This window comes from Rhagoletis pomonella, unplaced genomic scaffold (assembly GCF_013731165.1).
Source record: "Rhagoletis pomonella isolate Grant_MI unplaced genomic scaffold, Rhpom_1.0 Rhpom_scaffold_00010, whole genome shotgun sequence".
NCBI classification, from domain to species: Eukaryota; Metazoa; Arthropoda; class Insecta; order Diptera; family Tephritidae; genus Rhagoletis; species Rhagoletis pomonella.
Window position 1 is genome coordinate 21,311,363 of NW_023458564.1, and position 19,257 is coordinate 21,330,619.

At 36.2% G+C, this 19,257-nt stretch overlaps 1 protein-coding gene across 1 annotated transcript; it reads left to right on the plus strand.

The window, feature by feature from the left end:
- The first annotated feature begins 4,125 nt into the window (after positions 1–4,125).
- On the plus strand, positions 4,126–5,197 carry LOC118746160. Its single transcript, XM_036479947.1, has 2 exons — positions 4,126–4,399; positions 4,499–5,197. Exons 1-2 carry the CDS (start codon positions 4,258–4,260, stop codon positions 4,672–4,674), a joined length of 318 nt encoding a protein of 105 aa, XP_036335840.1. The 5' UTR covers positions 4,126–4,257; the 3' UTR covers positions 4,675–5,197.
- Positions 5,198–19,257: the final 14,060 nt, after the last annotated feature.

Genomic DNA, 19,257 nt, shown 5'->3' on the forward strand with positions numbered 1-19,257 from the left:
TTTTTGCGATAACAAAAATCTCTAATACCATAAGTATTATATTGGTATGAAAAAATGCCTGCTTCTGAAATGAGTATGATAATTCTTAGTACCATGCGCTACTTATAGTTTATTGGAACTTTATGTTTTCGTCATAATTCGGAATAAGGTTTCTATGACTCATAGTTTTTTGTTCTATTCGATAATATACTCGTTAAGTTTTTAAAAAAATATCGATATACATATACAAACTAATTTTAATAAATATGCAAAAATAGCCAAAATGTATGTGATGTTAGATTTACCCCACGTTGCATAGGTGAGGATTTTTTCACCTAGTACATTTATACACCTCCAAATTATAGTAGGTCCTACATATACATACATAGATACCATTACATAAATGCCCCTAAGCAGACACGCAGTGCACAAATGACAGAATAGTCCAGAGAACATAATTTTTATACATACCTACATACAATTGAATGTACGTAAGGCGGCACACTGTGTTGCGGCTAGTGGAAAAGTAACTTTTTTCCGATTATTTTTTTCAGTGTTTTTAATGATGCAATTTTGTCACAGACATTCCAAGTAAACAAAAAACACATAAAGCTTATTTTTATGTTGGCCCGTTGATTTTTAATTGATTTTAGAAGTCAAATATACAAAATTTTCACGAAAAGAGGGGATTTCAGGGCTGTATTCAAAATGATCTCATTTGATTTTGGTGACAGATATTTTGATTCGGAAAAAAAATCTGCCTTCGGACAAGTATCTTCTGTAAAAAAAAAGGAATCTTGTTTGAGACATTTTCATATGCACCTTTTTTAGAGCGAAAACCCGACTAAAGGTCCATTTTTCCTTTAAATTTGGGTTAGGTAAGCAATATCTAAAAAGTCCCAGAGAGTCCCAGTTCCAAACCACTACAGAACTGTTACATAATTTTTTTTCAACGAACTGTGAAAAAATCAGCTGCCCATACCTGCCCTCCTGGGAGTTATAGCGATTTTAGTATATCACTCTCAGTATTTATTCCATAGAAATAGAACGGAAATTCTCGGAATCACTTATTGAATAATTTAATCATATTGGTTTTCGGGTGACTTTCCGTTATCCCGCGTCAAATTTTTATTATTTTCAGACCGGTTTCGGCTAATCGCCATCTTCAGTGTTTTCTTTTTTTGTCACTAATTAGTCCGCATGTGTGTCTCTCTTTCGCTCTCTCTCTCTCCCCCTTTGTTTTTACGTCTAGGTAGGTGGGTGAAATAATCCGTTATTGCGCGCTTATTTGTATTGTTTTTATTTTGTGTTTTTTTTTTTTTATTCTACATCTATTCTAGCACTCCACAAAAATGAGCATAACTCTCTTAAAACTGAAGCTATTGACTTCAAACCGGTATCAAATTAAAGCTTTTATTGCCACCTTTCAAATAAGAAATGAAATAGATTTTGGTTTTATATAAAATTTCAGAGTTTTTCAACAAATATCGAAAAATCATAAAAATTTTACGTTTATAATTCTTGTTCGGACCACCCTATAGTTTATTTAAAAAACTAATCATAGGGTATTTATCAGAAATAAAAGAACAATTAAAATAAATTTTTTTTTGTGAATTTTTCGAACAATTATTTTTTTTTTTTGACTTTTGTTGAAAATTTGACCCAACAATTTTTTTCGGTGTAAATTTTTTTTTTTCACTCATTCTGTTTGGGATTTCATTCTGACCAATCTGTAGAAGTTTCTCATCGATACAATTAAAATTACAGTTTAGGCAATATGATTTCCAAAAAATTCCGGTTTCGCAACACTGTGCGGCAGCCGACCTAGTTTGGAACTCATGTAGTATCCTATGGAATCCTTTGCAGAGCACTTCCGCTTTGCAGTAAAGTGGCGTGCGATTGCAGACGACGGATTAGGCTTGGATTATTATGAGGTGGTGACCATTTGGACAAATTCATATAAGTAACGAATGAATTACGAGATCCGTAATATTGCCTCCTTACGTAGGAGGAGTTGCGAATAAATGTATAATATAGCTGTGTTGGAGCTATATATGTATGTATGTATATGATGCACTAGGATGTACTTATATGTATTACGCTGGGTAGCGAAACAAGTTTGAAATTGCCAATTTCAAGAGGATTTCGTCGCTGTACAAATTTCCGCCTTATACCTGCGACAGAAATGGCCAATATAGAGGTTTCCTTTATTTGTATTTGGGAGTTTTATTTATGTTTGAATACAGCTTTGGCGAAAATAATCTCTTTCGACCAATAAACAATTTTTTTTTCAGTTTCTATCTGACTTAATTAAAATTTGGAATGGAATTGTGTGCAAACAACACCTTTTTCCAAGCACTCAATCAGTATTGCCCATTGTAGTTAAAGCCAAGAGACAGGATTTAGAGGAAAATGATATGTATGTGGGGGAGGGAATTCATTGCTCCTCTGCAAACTTACCAGACTCCTTTATGAATTTTAGCAGTTTGTTGAGGGGAAGAGAATGTAACTCGTCCATTCTAAGTACATCCGATCCAAAAATGTTCTGTCTGAGTCTGGCGAAGGCCGGACATAAAAAAAGCAGAAGAAAAAGTTTCTATCAGGGATCGTAGATAACTCCTTCTTACTTAAAATTTAGTCACTATTAGTCAGATTACAAACTTGTTTAGGTCTGTTAGCTTTTTATGGTCCTAGAGAGTGAAAGAGCCCTCAAAATAACCTTTTTCAGACAGTTCATAAAATTAAAAATTATTAAGAAAACTGCGATTTCATTTTTTTTGTCGTGGGGCTTTATGATGGGAAAGTTTTCATGAAATAAGCTTTCAAAGTAATTACAAGCCTTTTTCTATTGTATGAGCACCGCCCGATCTAATGTGCATACATACATACATGCACGGGTCAATTTTCGTTTACAAAATATTTTGCTGTTGTTCCTAGTTGATGGCGTTAAAGCACTTTTCATTGTAGTGTGCAGCGGCATGTGTGTATGTGGGTAGTACAATTGTAAATGTTATGCCAACTTGAAAGCAGGAAATACATATTAATTGTCCGGCTCGGATGTGTGAAAATATGTGCATGTGTATGTATGTACATATGCACCAAGAACGATAGAATACAAGATTGCGCATTCCCGCAGAATGACGTTTGTGGCAACGGGTAAACAAAGAATATGGCGAAGAACAATGAGTTGACAGTTGTGAATTTGCAATGAGAAAACGTGTTTTCTTCACAATTCACCAATTTTTCAAGCCATCTTATAGCAAATTAAGCGCAACGTTAACAAAAATTATACAACCACTCTTGAAATGTGTTCAAAAGAATAGAAAGAATTTTGTGTTTGTATTGCAGGTGCCGGAAAAGTGATAATATCTTGTCGCAGCGCATGTTTTCCTACAGAAAGTGGTCGATGCCTGCTTACCTCCGATTTTAATTTGTAATTTGTGGTATTTCAACGTTTTCAACTTAACATGTCGTGTTTAAAAGTGGTGCTTTCAATTGTATGTGGGCTGGTGTTGCTGTTTGAGAACTGTGAAGCTGTGGAAGCTTTTGACAAATCTCCAAAGGACCAAAAGGAAAAATCAACTAAGTTGCCGCCTTGTAAATCATGCACTGTGCTTGTGGAATCATTTAATTTGGTGAGTGCGTGGCAGTAATAACAAATTTGTGTCGTATTAATATAAACTTTGCTTACAGGGTTTGGAAAAAATAAGTCGCGGCAGGCATGCCGGTGGTGATGCAGCTTAATTTCCATATTTTCCATAAATGAAGTGGTGCTTTATCATGCGCGGAATGCACTTAAAGGCATGGTACGTCCTCAGAGTTTAAAGATTTGTCAATTCCAAATCAACACGGGCTTCATACCGGAACAAGAAACATTGATAACATTTTCCTCGAATGATCTCGATGATTTACCGTATGCCGATCAGGTTCCTCATGACTTTTAGGTTTCGCTGTCGTTGAGTTTCACGGATAACGAATTTCCGCCGAGTAGGAATCCTCCTTGGTTACCAGCAAAGCCCATAAGAAACGCACAACATATATTTAGTTCGCAATTAGAATTCGAGGAAATGGTGGATAATTTCGGCAAGTCCCTATAGTATTTCCGCCCATTTCAATTATTTATTTATTTTCCTTACAACAGTGACAAAACCTAGTTCGATCAACAAACCTACGCCTGGTCAGCTGCTTCCGTAGATAACGCCTATTTTACCAGATGCTACCGAAATAAAGCAAGAGGATGTACCTCGAATCCAACCTCAACCATCACCACCAATAGACATGCTCAATTTAAACCAGCCCCAACCCCAGCCGGTGCAAGATCCACAAGCCACAACGAGTGACGCTAGTTTCGATTTGCTTGGAGCATTCGGGGATAATAATTCATCTGGCATTGGCTCGGCTCCAATACCTAATATTTTAGGTAAGGATTCGGTAGATTCAAAAAAGTCTTAGACTTTTAGGCGGCCATCCAAATTAATATTTGCTAAGTTCTGAATTGAGACCTACATTTCTATTTTAGAAATTAATGTACAACCAACTTCAAATGTCAACCTTGACGATATCTTCGGCTCAGTTGCTTCATCGGCGCCGAAAATCAACGTGGAGTTTAATAGTTTTTCTGTAAACCAGCCGACACCAACTAGTGCAAACCAACCTGGTGTATTGGTGTGTGTCGCGTCAGTCTCAGCAAAATAGTCTTGCATCAACAACCAGAGCTCAGTACGTCATAGTTATTTTTCTTCTCTGTTTTTGGAAGCTAGTGCAATGAGGTATAGTTTTAATAAACATTTATTCGATTTGAAATTTTTACTACTATAGTCTTTATTTTGCAGAATATTATATACATATATTTGCAGTATATTATATTTTCATTGATCCGCTTAGTTAAGTTTAACTATAACGAAGCAAAATGATGTGTAAAACCAAGTAATTGCTTTTAAATCTAAGTAAAAAAATATACAATTTAAATGACAATTATTAAAAAGATACATGCATACATATATACGTTAAGAACATAAATATATATAGGATATAAAATTTTAATCTCTTTGTCAACTTAATTGCGGCCCTGAAAAGGGCCTCTTGTTGATTGGTATATATGTATTTATCTAAGCATAAAATTTTAATCTCTTTGTTAATTAATTGGCGGCCCTGAAAAGGGCCTTTGGATGAATCATATTACTTGCCTGCAAATAAATAAGTTTATATTTGTATAAAAGACGCTTGATGATTTTTTAAAACTAGGGACTTACGTAGCATGCAAGTATTTTAATTTTAGGAGTCTGAAATACTGAGATCAGTGCGTGTGAAATGCGGACATTGATTCATGCTGCAAGTAAAGAACGGTTAATTTCTACAAATTTAAAAACGCTTTAGTTCAAAACTTACCACATGTTTGGTATTTTATGCAATACTTACGGTTCTATAATGGTACCATATGGATCGATCTAGGCCAGAGTTTTTTTGGCTTTTCTTTTTCTTTTGTGGGCATTTTCAACGAGTTCTTTATTTAATTTTCGTATTTTGAAGAACATTCTTGCCCTGAAAAATAATTTTTTTACTTTAATGTCGCATTGAATTGTTGCAGCATGCTCAATGTGAGTTTTTACAAAATCATTTGTAATGAGCAAGCCATCTTCGTTCAATGCCTTAAAGACTGACTCAAGACTTCGCATATGGACCATCATAGAGGAGCTTGGTAGGGATAACCCACCCTCATTAAGGTGATCCGCCCAGGAGAATGAATGGTCGTCATTGCTCCTGAACGACGTGCTGGGAATGTCATCCTGCAGCTTGTGGCAAATATATCCCGCTAAATGCTCGAGTCCGTCTAGCTCCAAATCCTCGAATTCCGCTTCTTCAACCGGCCACAGTTCTGCATTAGAGCTTAAGTTTTTCAGCAAAATACCTGTAAATATGGTAAAATATATATGTGCGATTATTAATAAAATATATTTTTATATTTAAGCCGAATGAAATAGATAAAAAATTATTTTGAATTACTTGTAAGCGGAGGCTGCGTGATTTCTATGTCAGGCGTATCATCCTCTTCTACATTAGCAGAATCGGATAATACGCCCTTGTTGTGTCCTAGCAGGTATAGTCGCAGACGGTACTTGAATTCCTGTTGGTCAGGGTGATCATGTAACCCGCCTTTTGACCGAATAATGCCGAAGAAATTTTCGAGTACGTCTTGGTTTAGCCGATACGTCAAGACATACTTGACATTAAAGCGAGCTTTAATGTCCTCGAATAACAACTTCAACGCCGTATTACTTTGAATGATTCCTAGGGATATAGTAAGAAAAAATAACAAACATTTAGGGCCGGTTGTTCAATGTCTGATTAGCACAAATCGGAGGTAGAAGCTCCGGTTAAATACAAAGACTGCTGATAACCAGACATTGAACAACCGGCCCTTAATGTTATTCTTGAGATAACCATATGTATTAGTTTACCTTTTTGGAATGGCAGCAGACTAAATTTGCCAAGCACCCTCATATTTTTGACTAGGTCGGTCATCTCGTCTAGGATCTTGTTTTGCTCCTCGATCGCTAAACCGTAAGCAAGACACCGCTTCCTGGAGTCGGCGTGAGGCACCCTGACGTTTAGAACGTCAAACCAGTCATTTGTCTAAGGTGTATAATTTGAATATGAGTTTTAATATTGCGGTTTAAATATATCGTAACCTTAATTCACAAAGGCCCTAAACAAAAAAAATAATTATATTTTATAGCAGAAGCAATAAACGTTAAAAAAATAGTATCGAAAATAGGTAGAGCTTTTGAAAAAGGGGCATGTAACTCCGTTGCTTTTGGTACTAACACTTTGAAATTTTTATTTAAGCTATATTTTATTACGAAAAACTGTTGGTTAGAGCCTTTGTGAATTAAGATAACGATATGTAATATAGTAAAATATATAATATATCAATTTCATAATATAATATAATAACACTTACTGTTTTGAATAACTGGAAGCATTCGGTCCAGTTTTGGTTCTGCAAATGACCCAGACTTGCTGCCCTTGTTATGGCCTGCGCCACAGTATGCGAAAATAGTTTCGCTGCCGTCTTGACCTTTTGGCGGTGAGCTCCAGCCACGGTCAAGTTACTTGCAGAAATCTTGTGAGTTATTGTCAAGTCCGTGCTTGTAATTGACAATAACTCCAAAATTATTTCCTTTTTCACAGGTTTCCCATTAATTAGGAAACCTTGATCAAGGAAATGATTTCGCAAAAGTTTTAGCAAGTGTGGCACGTCAGCGAAAACGTAAATCCTTTGGTCATTGAAAATAAACCTATGGAAATGAGAAGTATTATAAGAACTGAAATAAGTTTAATTGTGATTATTTACCACGGCTGGTCTTCAGTTACGCCTAGATCATTAAATAGGGCCCTATTGGTACCTCCAAGATCGCATACGACAGCCACTGCGTTATAGCCGCAATCTTTTGACTTCTGCAACATGCTTCGAAGCAAAACGGAAGTCATTTTGCAGTCGAAGTCATAAAAGATTGGCTGTTTCCACTTTGCCATGAGACCTGAAATATAAAAGGCCTTAATAAAGGTTTGATATTCTATAAAATCTTGATTGTAATGTTTACCTCTTAACATCGCTACCTGTACGTAGTTGACGGGGGCTAATGTTGAGTCCGACGAAACATCGGAACAGTAAGATTGTCTTACTTTCATTTCGTCGAAACTCAACACGCATAGCTTCTGTGCCTCGTTCATGTGGGTAGCGGCGGCCAATAACCGGAAGACTGGGGTTATAAGTCCGCGCGAAATGTCCAGTTTTTGTGCCCAACTTTGAAGTGTGCGGACCGATGGGAGTGGAAGGCATTGCTTATATAGCAACCTGTATGCTTTAGGACTGGCAGCATACAACGATATTGACTTCGCAATATCCTCTTCCGCCCATTTTCGTCGCTTCGACCCAGACTTCAGCTTCGCTATCTGCCCTTTGGTGAAGATGGAAGCTAGTGCATCTTCCACATTTTTCATTTGGGCAGCCATTTCATCCAAACGTTTTTGCAGTGACTCCATTTTCCATGCGTGTCTCTTCAATTGCAGGTTGGACTCCCGCTTCAATGTAGCGAGCTCGGTGCACTGCTTTTCGGTTTCCTTTTTGAGGTGTGCATTTTCGCGCTTGAATGTCTCACTTCAAATAAGAGAAATATAAGATATTATTACATTTACACATAAAGATCTGTTACTTATTAACGTACACTTCCACTTTCAACACTTCCACTTCCTGAAGATCACTATCATAGTAAACACAGTTACGGAAAGGTGACGTCGAAGCATCAAGAGTACCGTCCCTGGGCCGATATACTTTATCGCCTTCATTTAAACCAACTAATAAACCACTGACATTAATAATATAATATTTATAGTATAATATTTGCTACCTTCGCAATTTTGTAGCTCAATGATCTCCTCAACGCTGTCATTTTGTGACTCACACACCGGAGCAGGATCTATTTTCCACTCAAAAATGGTTGGCATGGCGTCGCGGCGAAGCGATGGTCGACTAGCAGTTCCTAAGTCTTTTATTAGATATCGACATATATAAGTAATGAAAATAAATGATAGTTACTCATGTAATCCTTATCCGTAAAGTGCTTCATGCATATTACGCTGGTGTCTAAATTGTATGGCTTCTCCTGCCGGCAGAACTCTACCCACTTTCTGGCCAAGGCGTCGTCGCGGGGAAACAAAAAAAAACTGCATTTAGGGCCTTTACCCCTACGGCTGCTGCAATTCAACACACGACACGACATTTTTATAAAGTTTTTATTACAAATAAAATGTTCTTTACTTCAGAACGCACGAATTACTTCGATTTTTCACTAGAAAATACACAATACGTTTGCAATACGTTTGCACTTGTTTATAAACAAAAAGTTTGTTTACGTATTGCCATAAACGTCAAAGTCGGCAAAACCAAAGTAGCGGTTTCGGGAATGCGCCACCTTCAGTTCATTACACCATGCATATGCACATATTATATGCTTGTAAATATGTAAATATGTACATTAGAGGGTATCGTGAAGTATCGGTCATAAAATTTTAATTGGGTCGAAGCGATTTTGAACCCTCAGTATCATATTAGCTTTAAAGGAATTGTGGCACGCATAACTGCTCGGTATGCGATGGAATGCTTCCTTGGTTTTCGTTAACGACGTACAGAGCCTTTAAACCATCGATACTAACGTTGACCTGCTTAGCGCGAGTGTCGACTTTGAATTATTATACCCGAGCGCACTTGTGCACAAGGGTATTATAACTTTGTTCACATAACGGTTGTTTGTAACAGGCAAAACGAATCGAGATAGATATAGACAAATGTATACATAAATGATCAGAATGAAAAGAGAAATCGATTAAGCGGTGACTGTCTGTCCGTCCGTCCGTCCGTCCGTCCGTCTGTGCACACGATAACTCGAGTAAAAATTGAGATATTTTAACGAAACTTGGTATGTGCACTTCTTTCGGGCGTAGGACGGATGGTATTGAAAATGGGCAAAATCGGACAATAACCACGCCTACTTCCCATATAACGGTAATTTTCAGAAATACGAAAACTGCGATATTTTAGTAACTACTGAAGATTATTCACTCAAAATTGATATTTACAATAAGTTTTAGACGAAAAATAAGAATATTATAAATTTTTGGAAAATGGGCGTAGCCACGCCCACTTATGGTTACATGTGTATATCTTGGTAACAGCTGCACCAATTTCTTCCAAATTTGGCACAGTTGTAAACCTTGGTATAACATACGAAATGGCCGAAAATTTTTAAAATCGGACAATAACCACGCCCACATCCCATATAACGCTAATTTAGAGAAATCTTCGATAAATCAGTAAATATTAAAGCTAATTTATTCAAAATTGATGCTTGCAACAATTCTTTACCAAGAAATACGCTTAGGACAAAATTTTGAAAAATGGGCGTGGCACCGCCCACTTATGATCACATATATGTATCTCGGTAACCGTTCTACCAATTTGTACCAAACTCGGTGTGGTTATTGTGCTTGCCACATAGAAGCAAAACGTTGAAAATTATTGGAATCGAACTAAAATTACGGCCGCTTTTCATATAACAGTAAATTTCAGAAATGCTTGAAACTTCAATATTTCGAAATTTAAGGACGACAATTTACTCAAAATGGATACACCCCGGTTTACCATGTAGCGGTAGCTTTCGGAAAGGTGAAAAACATATATTTAATACTTGCGCCGGGTATTTAATGTTCGGCTCCGCCCGAACTTAGACTTTCTTACTTGTTTTTCACATCGTTTTAGAACAGGATATGGCCCTTTGTAAAGGGCCTGGAGTGGTCGGCGTACGCTGTGATAAAAGTGGATGGCTTCGAGTGGTTGGCGGTATGCGTCGGCGTTAACTTGCGCATTCTTGCTCGCAGGTCGTTTACGGCTTCTCGACTTCTGCGGGAGTAGCGTTGGCGTTTCGCGAATGGTGGAGAAATTCAAAGGCCAATCGAAGTGTCCCACCGTAGACTAGTTCTGTTGGCGTGGATTTTATATCTTCTTTGTAAGACGAGCCAGAAGAATTAAAGGCAATACTTTGACCCCTTTTTCTGTTTGGTAACACTTAATCTCAGTTTTCAGCGTTCTGTGACAGCGCGGGATGGTACGCCGTCATTTTGAGGTGGTGAATACTCAGTAGACGGTTGAGATCACAAACAAGAGACGATTAGAATTGGCGCCATCGGTCGGTGGTGACTCTCAGTGGTATGCCAAATCTGCATATCCAATTCCAAAAAGCGTTGGCGACTGACTGCGGTAACATTTTCGAGAGGGTATGCTTCCACCCCTCGCGTATAAAAGTTGATGCAAGTGAGACAATGCCGATAAATTTTACATGGCCTACTACTATGTCCATGTTGACGTGCTCGAACTGATTATCCGCAAGCAGTTATGGCGATATCGGCGATTAATTATGGCGTTGAACTTTAGCTTTTTGGCCGGCCAGACACCTGTTGGTCCACTCACGGCAGTCTTTGCTCAAATTTGGGTAGACACATTTTTCTGCTACCAGCTTTTTGGTTTTGGAGGCGCGCCGCTGTGACAGATGTTGTAGATTGATTCAAATCCGATTTTACGAAAAGGATCTGTGAGGTACGGGCGTCCGTTACCAGTGCTTACGTCACAATATATTTTAGCCTCCAAACGTGGCGGCCTTTGGTCCGTGTATATGGAAAATTTTTGTCCTTCGACCATACGTTGGAAGTACTTTACCACTTTATTTGCACCTAAAAGCTCGGGGTCGGTCGTGCTGTAGCGCTGCTGTGCGGCATTGAGTCGTTCCGAGTAGAAACTGAGAGGTTGCCATTGGTTTCCGCCAAGTTGTTGTAACACTGCTCCGAGTGCCGTTCCGGAAGCAACGACCGTGAGTTTTAAGGGTGCGCCAGGATTAGGAAACACCAAAAAGGATGCATTGCAATGCTGAAAAGCTTTGTTGGCCTTCGCATTCCATTCTATTTTTGAAGTGTCCCGTTTTTTATTCCCTTTAATGAGACTAGTCAAAACGCTTTGGCTATCCGCTGCTTTGGGTAGAAATTGACGGAAAAAATTCAGCATATCCAAAAAAGTCTAACGTAGCACACTCGTTCTGGTGCTTTGATTTCTTGAATAACCTTGTCCTTGTTTGTTGGTGGTTTTAGACCGTCCGGAGTGACCACGTATCCACGTATCGTATTTTTGATTCTCTTTTGCTCAGAATCGGCAAACTGCTCTAACAAACACCTGTCACTCAAAATGCTAGCGGAAATAAATTGCGACTCCACTTGCGCAATCCACAGCTCGGCTTTTGCATGCCAAAATGGTGGAATGTTCACGGTCACCTTTGCGATTTCGGTAACGCCCTCGTTTGCACGTGGATTTGCACCAGAGCGCGCAACAGTGGAAATGTCCACATTTTCTTCGACACCCATTTCTGCAATTTGGCAAAGTCTAAATTGATTTTAGACCCCTAGTTTCTTCGGAAAATCCACATAGAATTACACATAGAATCCACCTATGCTATACGCACATAACTAGTAAAAACAAAAAATTACCTGCCCTAATGTTTGGTCTAATGTAGTATATCCTACTACATAGGATAATTCTAATGCTTTTGCGCTTTGGCATTTACGTTTCTTGATATGTTTGTACGATAATGTGTCAGCGTGCATATGTTTGGGCTTTGAAGGCTTAGAGGCTTACAATAAATCTATCATAATAATCCTTGTGAATTGTAATCATGAATATTCGTGGAATGACATGAATTATGTCAGGTTAGGTGGCAAGATTTTAATTGTTTAGCATGCTTAAACGAAAAGCACATACATACATATACAAGCCGAAAGCTTCATACCTTGCATGAACCTCTGAACATTTTACTTTAACAGATTATTGCATTTGAAAAACTTTATATATTCACAGCATACATAGATAGAAGAGATACATATATATAAAATCATGTGTAATACTATGTTTCCATGCTTCGTAATTCGCTCTCCCATTCATCATTCACCATCCAATTACCCTTCGAATTACGTAATTCGCCATACAAAATTTTTAGAGCGAATTACCTCATTGTAGGTAATTCAGATCGGATTACCATGCGAATGACGAACGAATCGGTGCCTTCTGTAATATTTATCGGAAATATATCGAAATTTTCACCGACCAGGTCGAATTTGCTGGCACTTTTTCTAGTTGCTGGAAAATTAGTTAATAAAATATTCTCTATATAAATGAAAATCCTTGATGAATTAAAATTTTGCTCCATTTTCGATACTTTCAGTACACAAAAATAATAATAAATAGCGAAGAACAAGAACAAGAAGTAGAGCTGCCAAACGAATAAATAATGTGTGTCGTGGAAACAGGGTAATTCGCGAATTACTTAGCGAATTACGAATCGTGGAAACATCGTATAAGCAATCAGATATTCGTAATCATAGATTACAAAAATTATCGGTTTTAACTGTCCAAATAAAGGAATTTTACAGTTAAACCACATATCTATATGGAAGCTGTATGTTATAGTAGTCCGATTCTTGCGGTTCCGAAAAATTATTTAAATATTATAAAAATACACCCTCGTAGCAAATTTCATCCGGATATCTCGAAAATTGAGAGACTAGATTGCATACAAACAGAATGTCAGAGGGACATGGCTAAATCGACTCAGCTTTGACGTTCTAATCATATAAGTATAAATTTTAATGGGTCTATCTCTTCTTATTCTGGTACTTACAAACGTCGGACCAAAGTTATAATACCATTTCATGCTCATGAAAGGTATACTAAAAAATTATAGTTTAAAAAACTGAAAAACTTGCTTTTGTTATTTCCATTCGTACTGTCATCAGGTATGTAACTTGGGAATAGAAATCGCTGCATCTTTTAGACACATCAATATTACATAGTAACATCGCTAATAAAGGCGAGATAAAAATACTGCAATACTTGGCGACTTAAATGGCAAAATAAAAATAATATTGGAAGCATTATAGCTAATGAAAAAAAAAATTAAGAACCACTAGTACAAGTACCACTAGTATCAAGAATGATAGAATACAAGATTGCGCCAATCGAGCTGAGAGCAGCTGGCCGTGACGTCAACAAATACCAGAATGAGAGAGCAAGACGAACTCGACAAGAAAAATAGGAAGCATCGAACAAAAGGCAGTATTGCCAAGTTTTGAATTTGAAAAAGTACCAAATTTTTATTGGTGTATTTTATGGACTTTATATGCATACACAATTTTATTGTAAGGATGCCGATTCCAATTAAGAAAAATCAATGTTTCTTGCACGACGGTTGATTTCTCGTGGTATGATTGAAGGGGCTGCCACATATTTTGTTGTCGCTTATGATTGTCACTGTGCCATGATTTTGTTTAAATTTTTGTAAAGTTGCTTACCATATTTACGATTGCTATAAATTTTGTTTCAATTTTTTTTAATTTTTTAATTTGGTGTCTTCAAACTAAAAACAAAACCATTAAAAACGCACCAAACTCAAAAATTTTCGCGTTTTAAATACCCACTAAATTTGGTGCGAAAAGCATCAAGTTGGCAAGAGTGAATGTAAACAAAAGTTTTTTATGACGTCAGCGATTTGATGGATGCGGTCCGCGAATGGCGCGACCTTTATTTTCTGGATCATGCACTAGTATAAATATTTGCATACACATGCACTGTAGTTAATACATTTCAACTGAAAAGGATGTTGCTAGATATTGCGGACTGTTTCGTGATTTGATTTACGTAATTGTCAAAAGTTAAAACCGGTTTGCGTTGGCGCTTTGGACCCTCTTTGTGGCAATTGGTTTCGAAGTTATTACTAAATACTAGAATTAGTTTCTGGTAAATCACGACAAGCGTCAGAAAATGCACGTTATATTTATGTAAAAAGTATTATCTGCAAATGCCGCTGGTAACCCAAGAACTGGCTATCGTTAACTAATTCACTAGTGAATGGTCAAAAAGGTTAGGCAACATGAAAGAAGGGATTGTGTTTTATTTAGTTCAAATTCAATTAACTGATTTGATTTTTGGGGGTTAAGTTAGGAGTTAAGTTAGAATAAAAAACTTATTTACTTAAATATAAATTTATTTTATATAGTAAAAGTGTATTAGGGCAATTCATCTAAACACGTAAATGCCTCGTAACCTTGGAAACCTCGTAAACTTACTTAATTTTGTGTGGAAAATCGGTTTATTTTCGAGGTTTCCGCAGTTACGAGGTATTTACGCATTTCCATGAATACCCATATTAAAATTCATAATCATGCAAGAAAATGCCAAGACAGCACTCTTACCTCGAAAAGCTATTTTTGTACTTAGCATCACAAGTGATTTCGTCGAATAATTAAATATGTTAAGGTAATAAAACCATAATACGCGGTTTTTCACTTTAATTGAGAATGTGTAAGAGCGCAGTTACCCACGAACGTGTACGTAGCGTAGCGTAGAAGTACGTAGAAACATATCAAGTTTGCTGTTGATAGAAAGAGAGGGAAGCAACGTTTAGTCACGGTCATGCCGTGGTGAGTTTTCGTTAACGAGCAGATCCCATAAGATAGATCGTGTTCGCTGACACGTTCTCCGTTTTTACGTCCGTGGGTAACTGCGCTTTAAGTATAAGCTAATCGTATGCACCCAAAAAAAGCGGGCGCATATACATAAGTAAGTATGTATTTGAACACATACATGCAGTGACTAAAACTAATTAATTTCAACCGGCTAAAAAATTGCGTTGATTTTTGAGAATTTTTTTTAGACTGCTTTTGCTTTTATAGGCATAACAAGTGAAATTTACAAAACCTGGCATTTATTTTTTGAAATTTTGTTGCTAATACTATCTCTCCATTTTGAGATTTAATGAAGATTTAGCCCTCTGACGAGATTTGGCGTTAAATCTTTTGAGATTTACCATATAAAATTAAATCTCGAAAGGCAGTAGATTTAAGTTAAATCTTCGTCAAATCTTCAATAATATTGATCAATAAGTACAATTTGTTGGATGTGGCAACCACAAATTCACATGCCATAAGTCAAATGACATTTGTGTTTTCAATATACAGTTGAGGACATTGAAATCTAGCCTATCATAAGAACATGCATTTTCGTATTTTTAGGGATTTTTATATTTTTGTTAGTTTGGGAGGAAAATTAGTAATACATATTTACATAACTTTGGTTGTAATAAATTAAGAAAATATTATTTTAAAAACCAAAAATTTAGAAGAAATGTTTTATAGTAATATCATGCAGAGTCTTATCCGCTTTATATAAGTCATTTGCGCGCTCCGACAAAAAATTTATAAATTTCGGTAATGGTTCTGCTTCGATAACATTGCACCGAACATCCTCTAGAACTCAATTCGTCTTCATGATATGCCAAAGGCCCACGATTAGATTTTCGGTTCCCTCCTATGAATAAGAGAGTTGTACAAAAAATTTTCTTTCCGCAAATGTTTTTTACCGTTTCGATAATTTTTCTTAAATTCGGGAAAATGATTGGGAATATGGTACCACTCTTTACATTTTCCAAACTATATATTATACATACATATTTACCACGAATATGAAGCCAATAATATTAAGAATGCACATAATGAAATTCCGCTTGGCACCTTCCTTTTATCTGTCTGTATATCAATGTCCGCAACTGTATTTATAAAATCATACATAAGCAAACGTCAAATATTTAAAAATGTGAACGTCAAACATATCTCGTTGTGGTAATGGAGACGGTTGTGATTTAGCAACTGGATTTATTAAATCTTAATGGATAAATCTCTCAATGGAGACATAGTATAACGGTCTCCCTCGTTTTATTTCAGAAGAAATTCATGCTTACTTGGAAAAAGGTGTAAAAATCCATCACCAAAACACAACGCAAAAATCAACGGGAAAAACATTACAAATATTAAAAAAATATCAACACATGGTCATTTGTTTGAGCCACTGTATATCCATACTAACGATATTTATGTAATATAAAATAAAAAATCCAGTCACTTTAAGGAGTTATACAGTCGAATTACTCTTTTAAATTGAGTGCAATTCGCTTACGTCATTTAATAAATAAATTTGATACAATTGTATGAAACAGCAACAACAGTTTTATTATTTAATTCATGCGTAGATATAAATTTAATTTAAAATAAGTAAGAGCAGCTCTGTCTTCGGCTATGCCGAAGGCTTCATACCTTTCAAGAACATCTCAAAATTTTATTTTAACAGATTACTGCATTTGAAAAATTTATATATTCATAGATAGAGGAGATATATACATATATAAAAATCATATATAAGCAATCAGAGGTATAGAAGACATACCTTATATAGCACCAATGTAAGTGATTTTCACTGCTGTGTGATCGGTATGTAAACCGGTAACACAATTTAATGGGTTTAGCTTCCTTCATAAAGGAGATATATCGCAAAAACTGGTATCTGAACAATCAGTGGTACAAGAGATTAAGATTATACAGCATAGATTTTGACGATTTTGTCAGTAGACTTTGTGTTAGTATTTAAAAGATAGCTTACGAAATTTATCTGTCCAAATAAGGGAGTTTTACAATAAAACCCCATATCTGAACAATCAGTTGTATGGGGACAATACACAGGTTATAGTGACCCGATCTTTGTTAATTTTACCGTAAACTTTCTGTTGGTAATGAGTGAAAATAGAGCGAAATTTCATGTTTCTAGCTGCATAAATGCAGAAGTTATGGCAAAAAATCTCATATCTGAACAATCAGTTGTATGGGAGCGATAGGTAAAAGTGACCCGATTTTTGTTAGTTTTGCTGTAAGTATTCTGTTGGTAACGGGTGAAAGTACTGCAAAATTTCACGTTCTTAGCTGCATAAATTGAGGAGTTATAACGAAAATTCTCATAACCAAGCAATCAGTTGTATGGGAGATATATGTTATAGTAACCCGATCTTTGGTGAAATTGGTGCTAAATTGAGAAATGGAGAAGTTATGGCAAAAATATCATATCTGAACAATTGAATGTTACTTCAACGTGATTTGTTTGCCGCCTAAAACTTTGACTTGATTTACTAGAATTTCACAGCTAATGTGCTTGCATACCCAGAATTTTTCTAAAAATTCGGATTAAAAAGTTCAAAATTTCTAAATTATGACTTAAGTTTGGCAGTTTGACTTATGTGGCTTTAATTTAAGCATGAACCATATTTTATTAAGAAGATAACAAAAAAAACTTTGTAAATATTTGGCAGAAAAACACCATGCACTCACTTTTGATCGTTAATGTATATCTAGTAAATATTATCTACATTATAAGTTAAGAATACTAGCTTTGAAAAATTAAAAAAAAAAAATTGTCTACAAATAATAATAAATAGTGTAGTGTCGGGAAAGAGAAAATAAACAAATGTCGCCATCATAAAAAAGAAAAACAATTTAGTATAATACAAAGCATAACCAAATTCACTGTTGGTTGCAAAATACAAGTGTGAAAAAGGAGTTGAAGAGGAATTACTTTGATGGGCATTAAAACATGGAATATAAGTAAGCAGTTATACATTTTTTATTCAAGTATTTCAAGTACCTCCTTTGCAACATTTTTTCAATTGGAGCACAACAGAAACAGAAGTGTTGGATGTGAAAAATTGAGGATAATTTTATGAGCCCGAAAAGAGTAATATGCAATCATATATGTATGTAAATAAAGTTTCGTAAGACTCCACCGCGATATCCACAAGGACATAGTCATTGACAATTTTTCTGTCCCACAAAATGTTGTGACAAGCTGATAAACTATCGCGAGTAAAAAATATTGAGCTAATGTATGTTGGCCTTGCTTTTGAGTTTTATGTATTTTGAAATGTGATGCCCATAAAAAGGATTATGAATGTCTTTTCGCATCGTAACCATTTCGCTGATTTATGAGCTATTCAGCGATGGGAGATGATACCAATTGCTCTGCCGCTTAAGCTTGTCCATATTTGTGAAAGAATGAAATAAACTTGAAGTATGTATAAACTTAATATTAAAATTTAAATATGTATATGTATATGTACATACGTATATAGAATACCTATGTATTTTTGTGTCACCAAGCTACTTGGTTGTCTCCAGATCTAAAAACGAGTAACCAGAGTGATCGTGTTGCGATAAACGGAATAAAAAGGGAATATGCACTTCCAGTGTTTTGGACGTACGTACACTCTTAGGCCAAACCATGAACCCGGACGATTATCTTGCTGCAGCCAAGACACGCACCCGCCTTTGTGCAGCAAAGCTACAGTCACAACAGACAGCCAATGTATTCGCCATTCGACCCTCACAAATGCTCTCAGAGAGCACCCTTCAACAAACAAACATATGCGAGCAATAGAACCATATTTCACGCTCATTGAGTGCAGCCACCGAAGAAATAGTCGGATAGAGTACCGCTTTAAATATATTAAATTGTAGTTGCTCATGTGAACATAAGGAAGTTTGGAAATTCATATAAATTTGAATCCAATCCCAAGTGCTTTGAATTTTCCTCATATCACTGTTGCTAAAATGACACAAAAAACGCCGAGACACATAAATTTATAGCGTTTTCTTTTCTCGAAATAATGTTGTATTTCTTCTTCCCTGCGCCAGAGCTGTAAAGTCTTCGTGTTCTTTTCTCAGCATTTTCACATGCGTATTGCGTGCTCTTTCTTTAAAATGTTGCACTCTGATGATGTTGTCATATAAGAAGGTGCAATTTTTTTT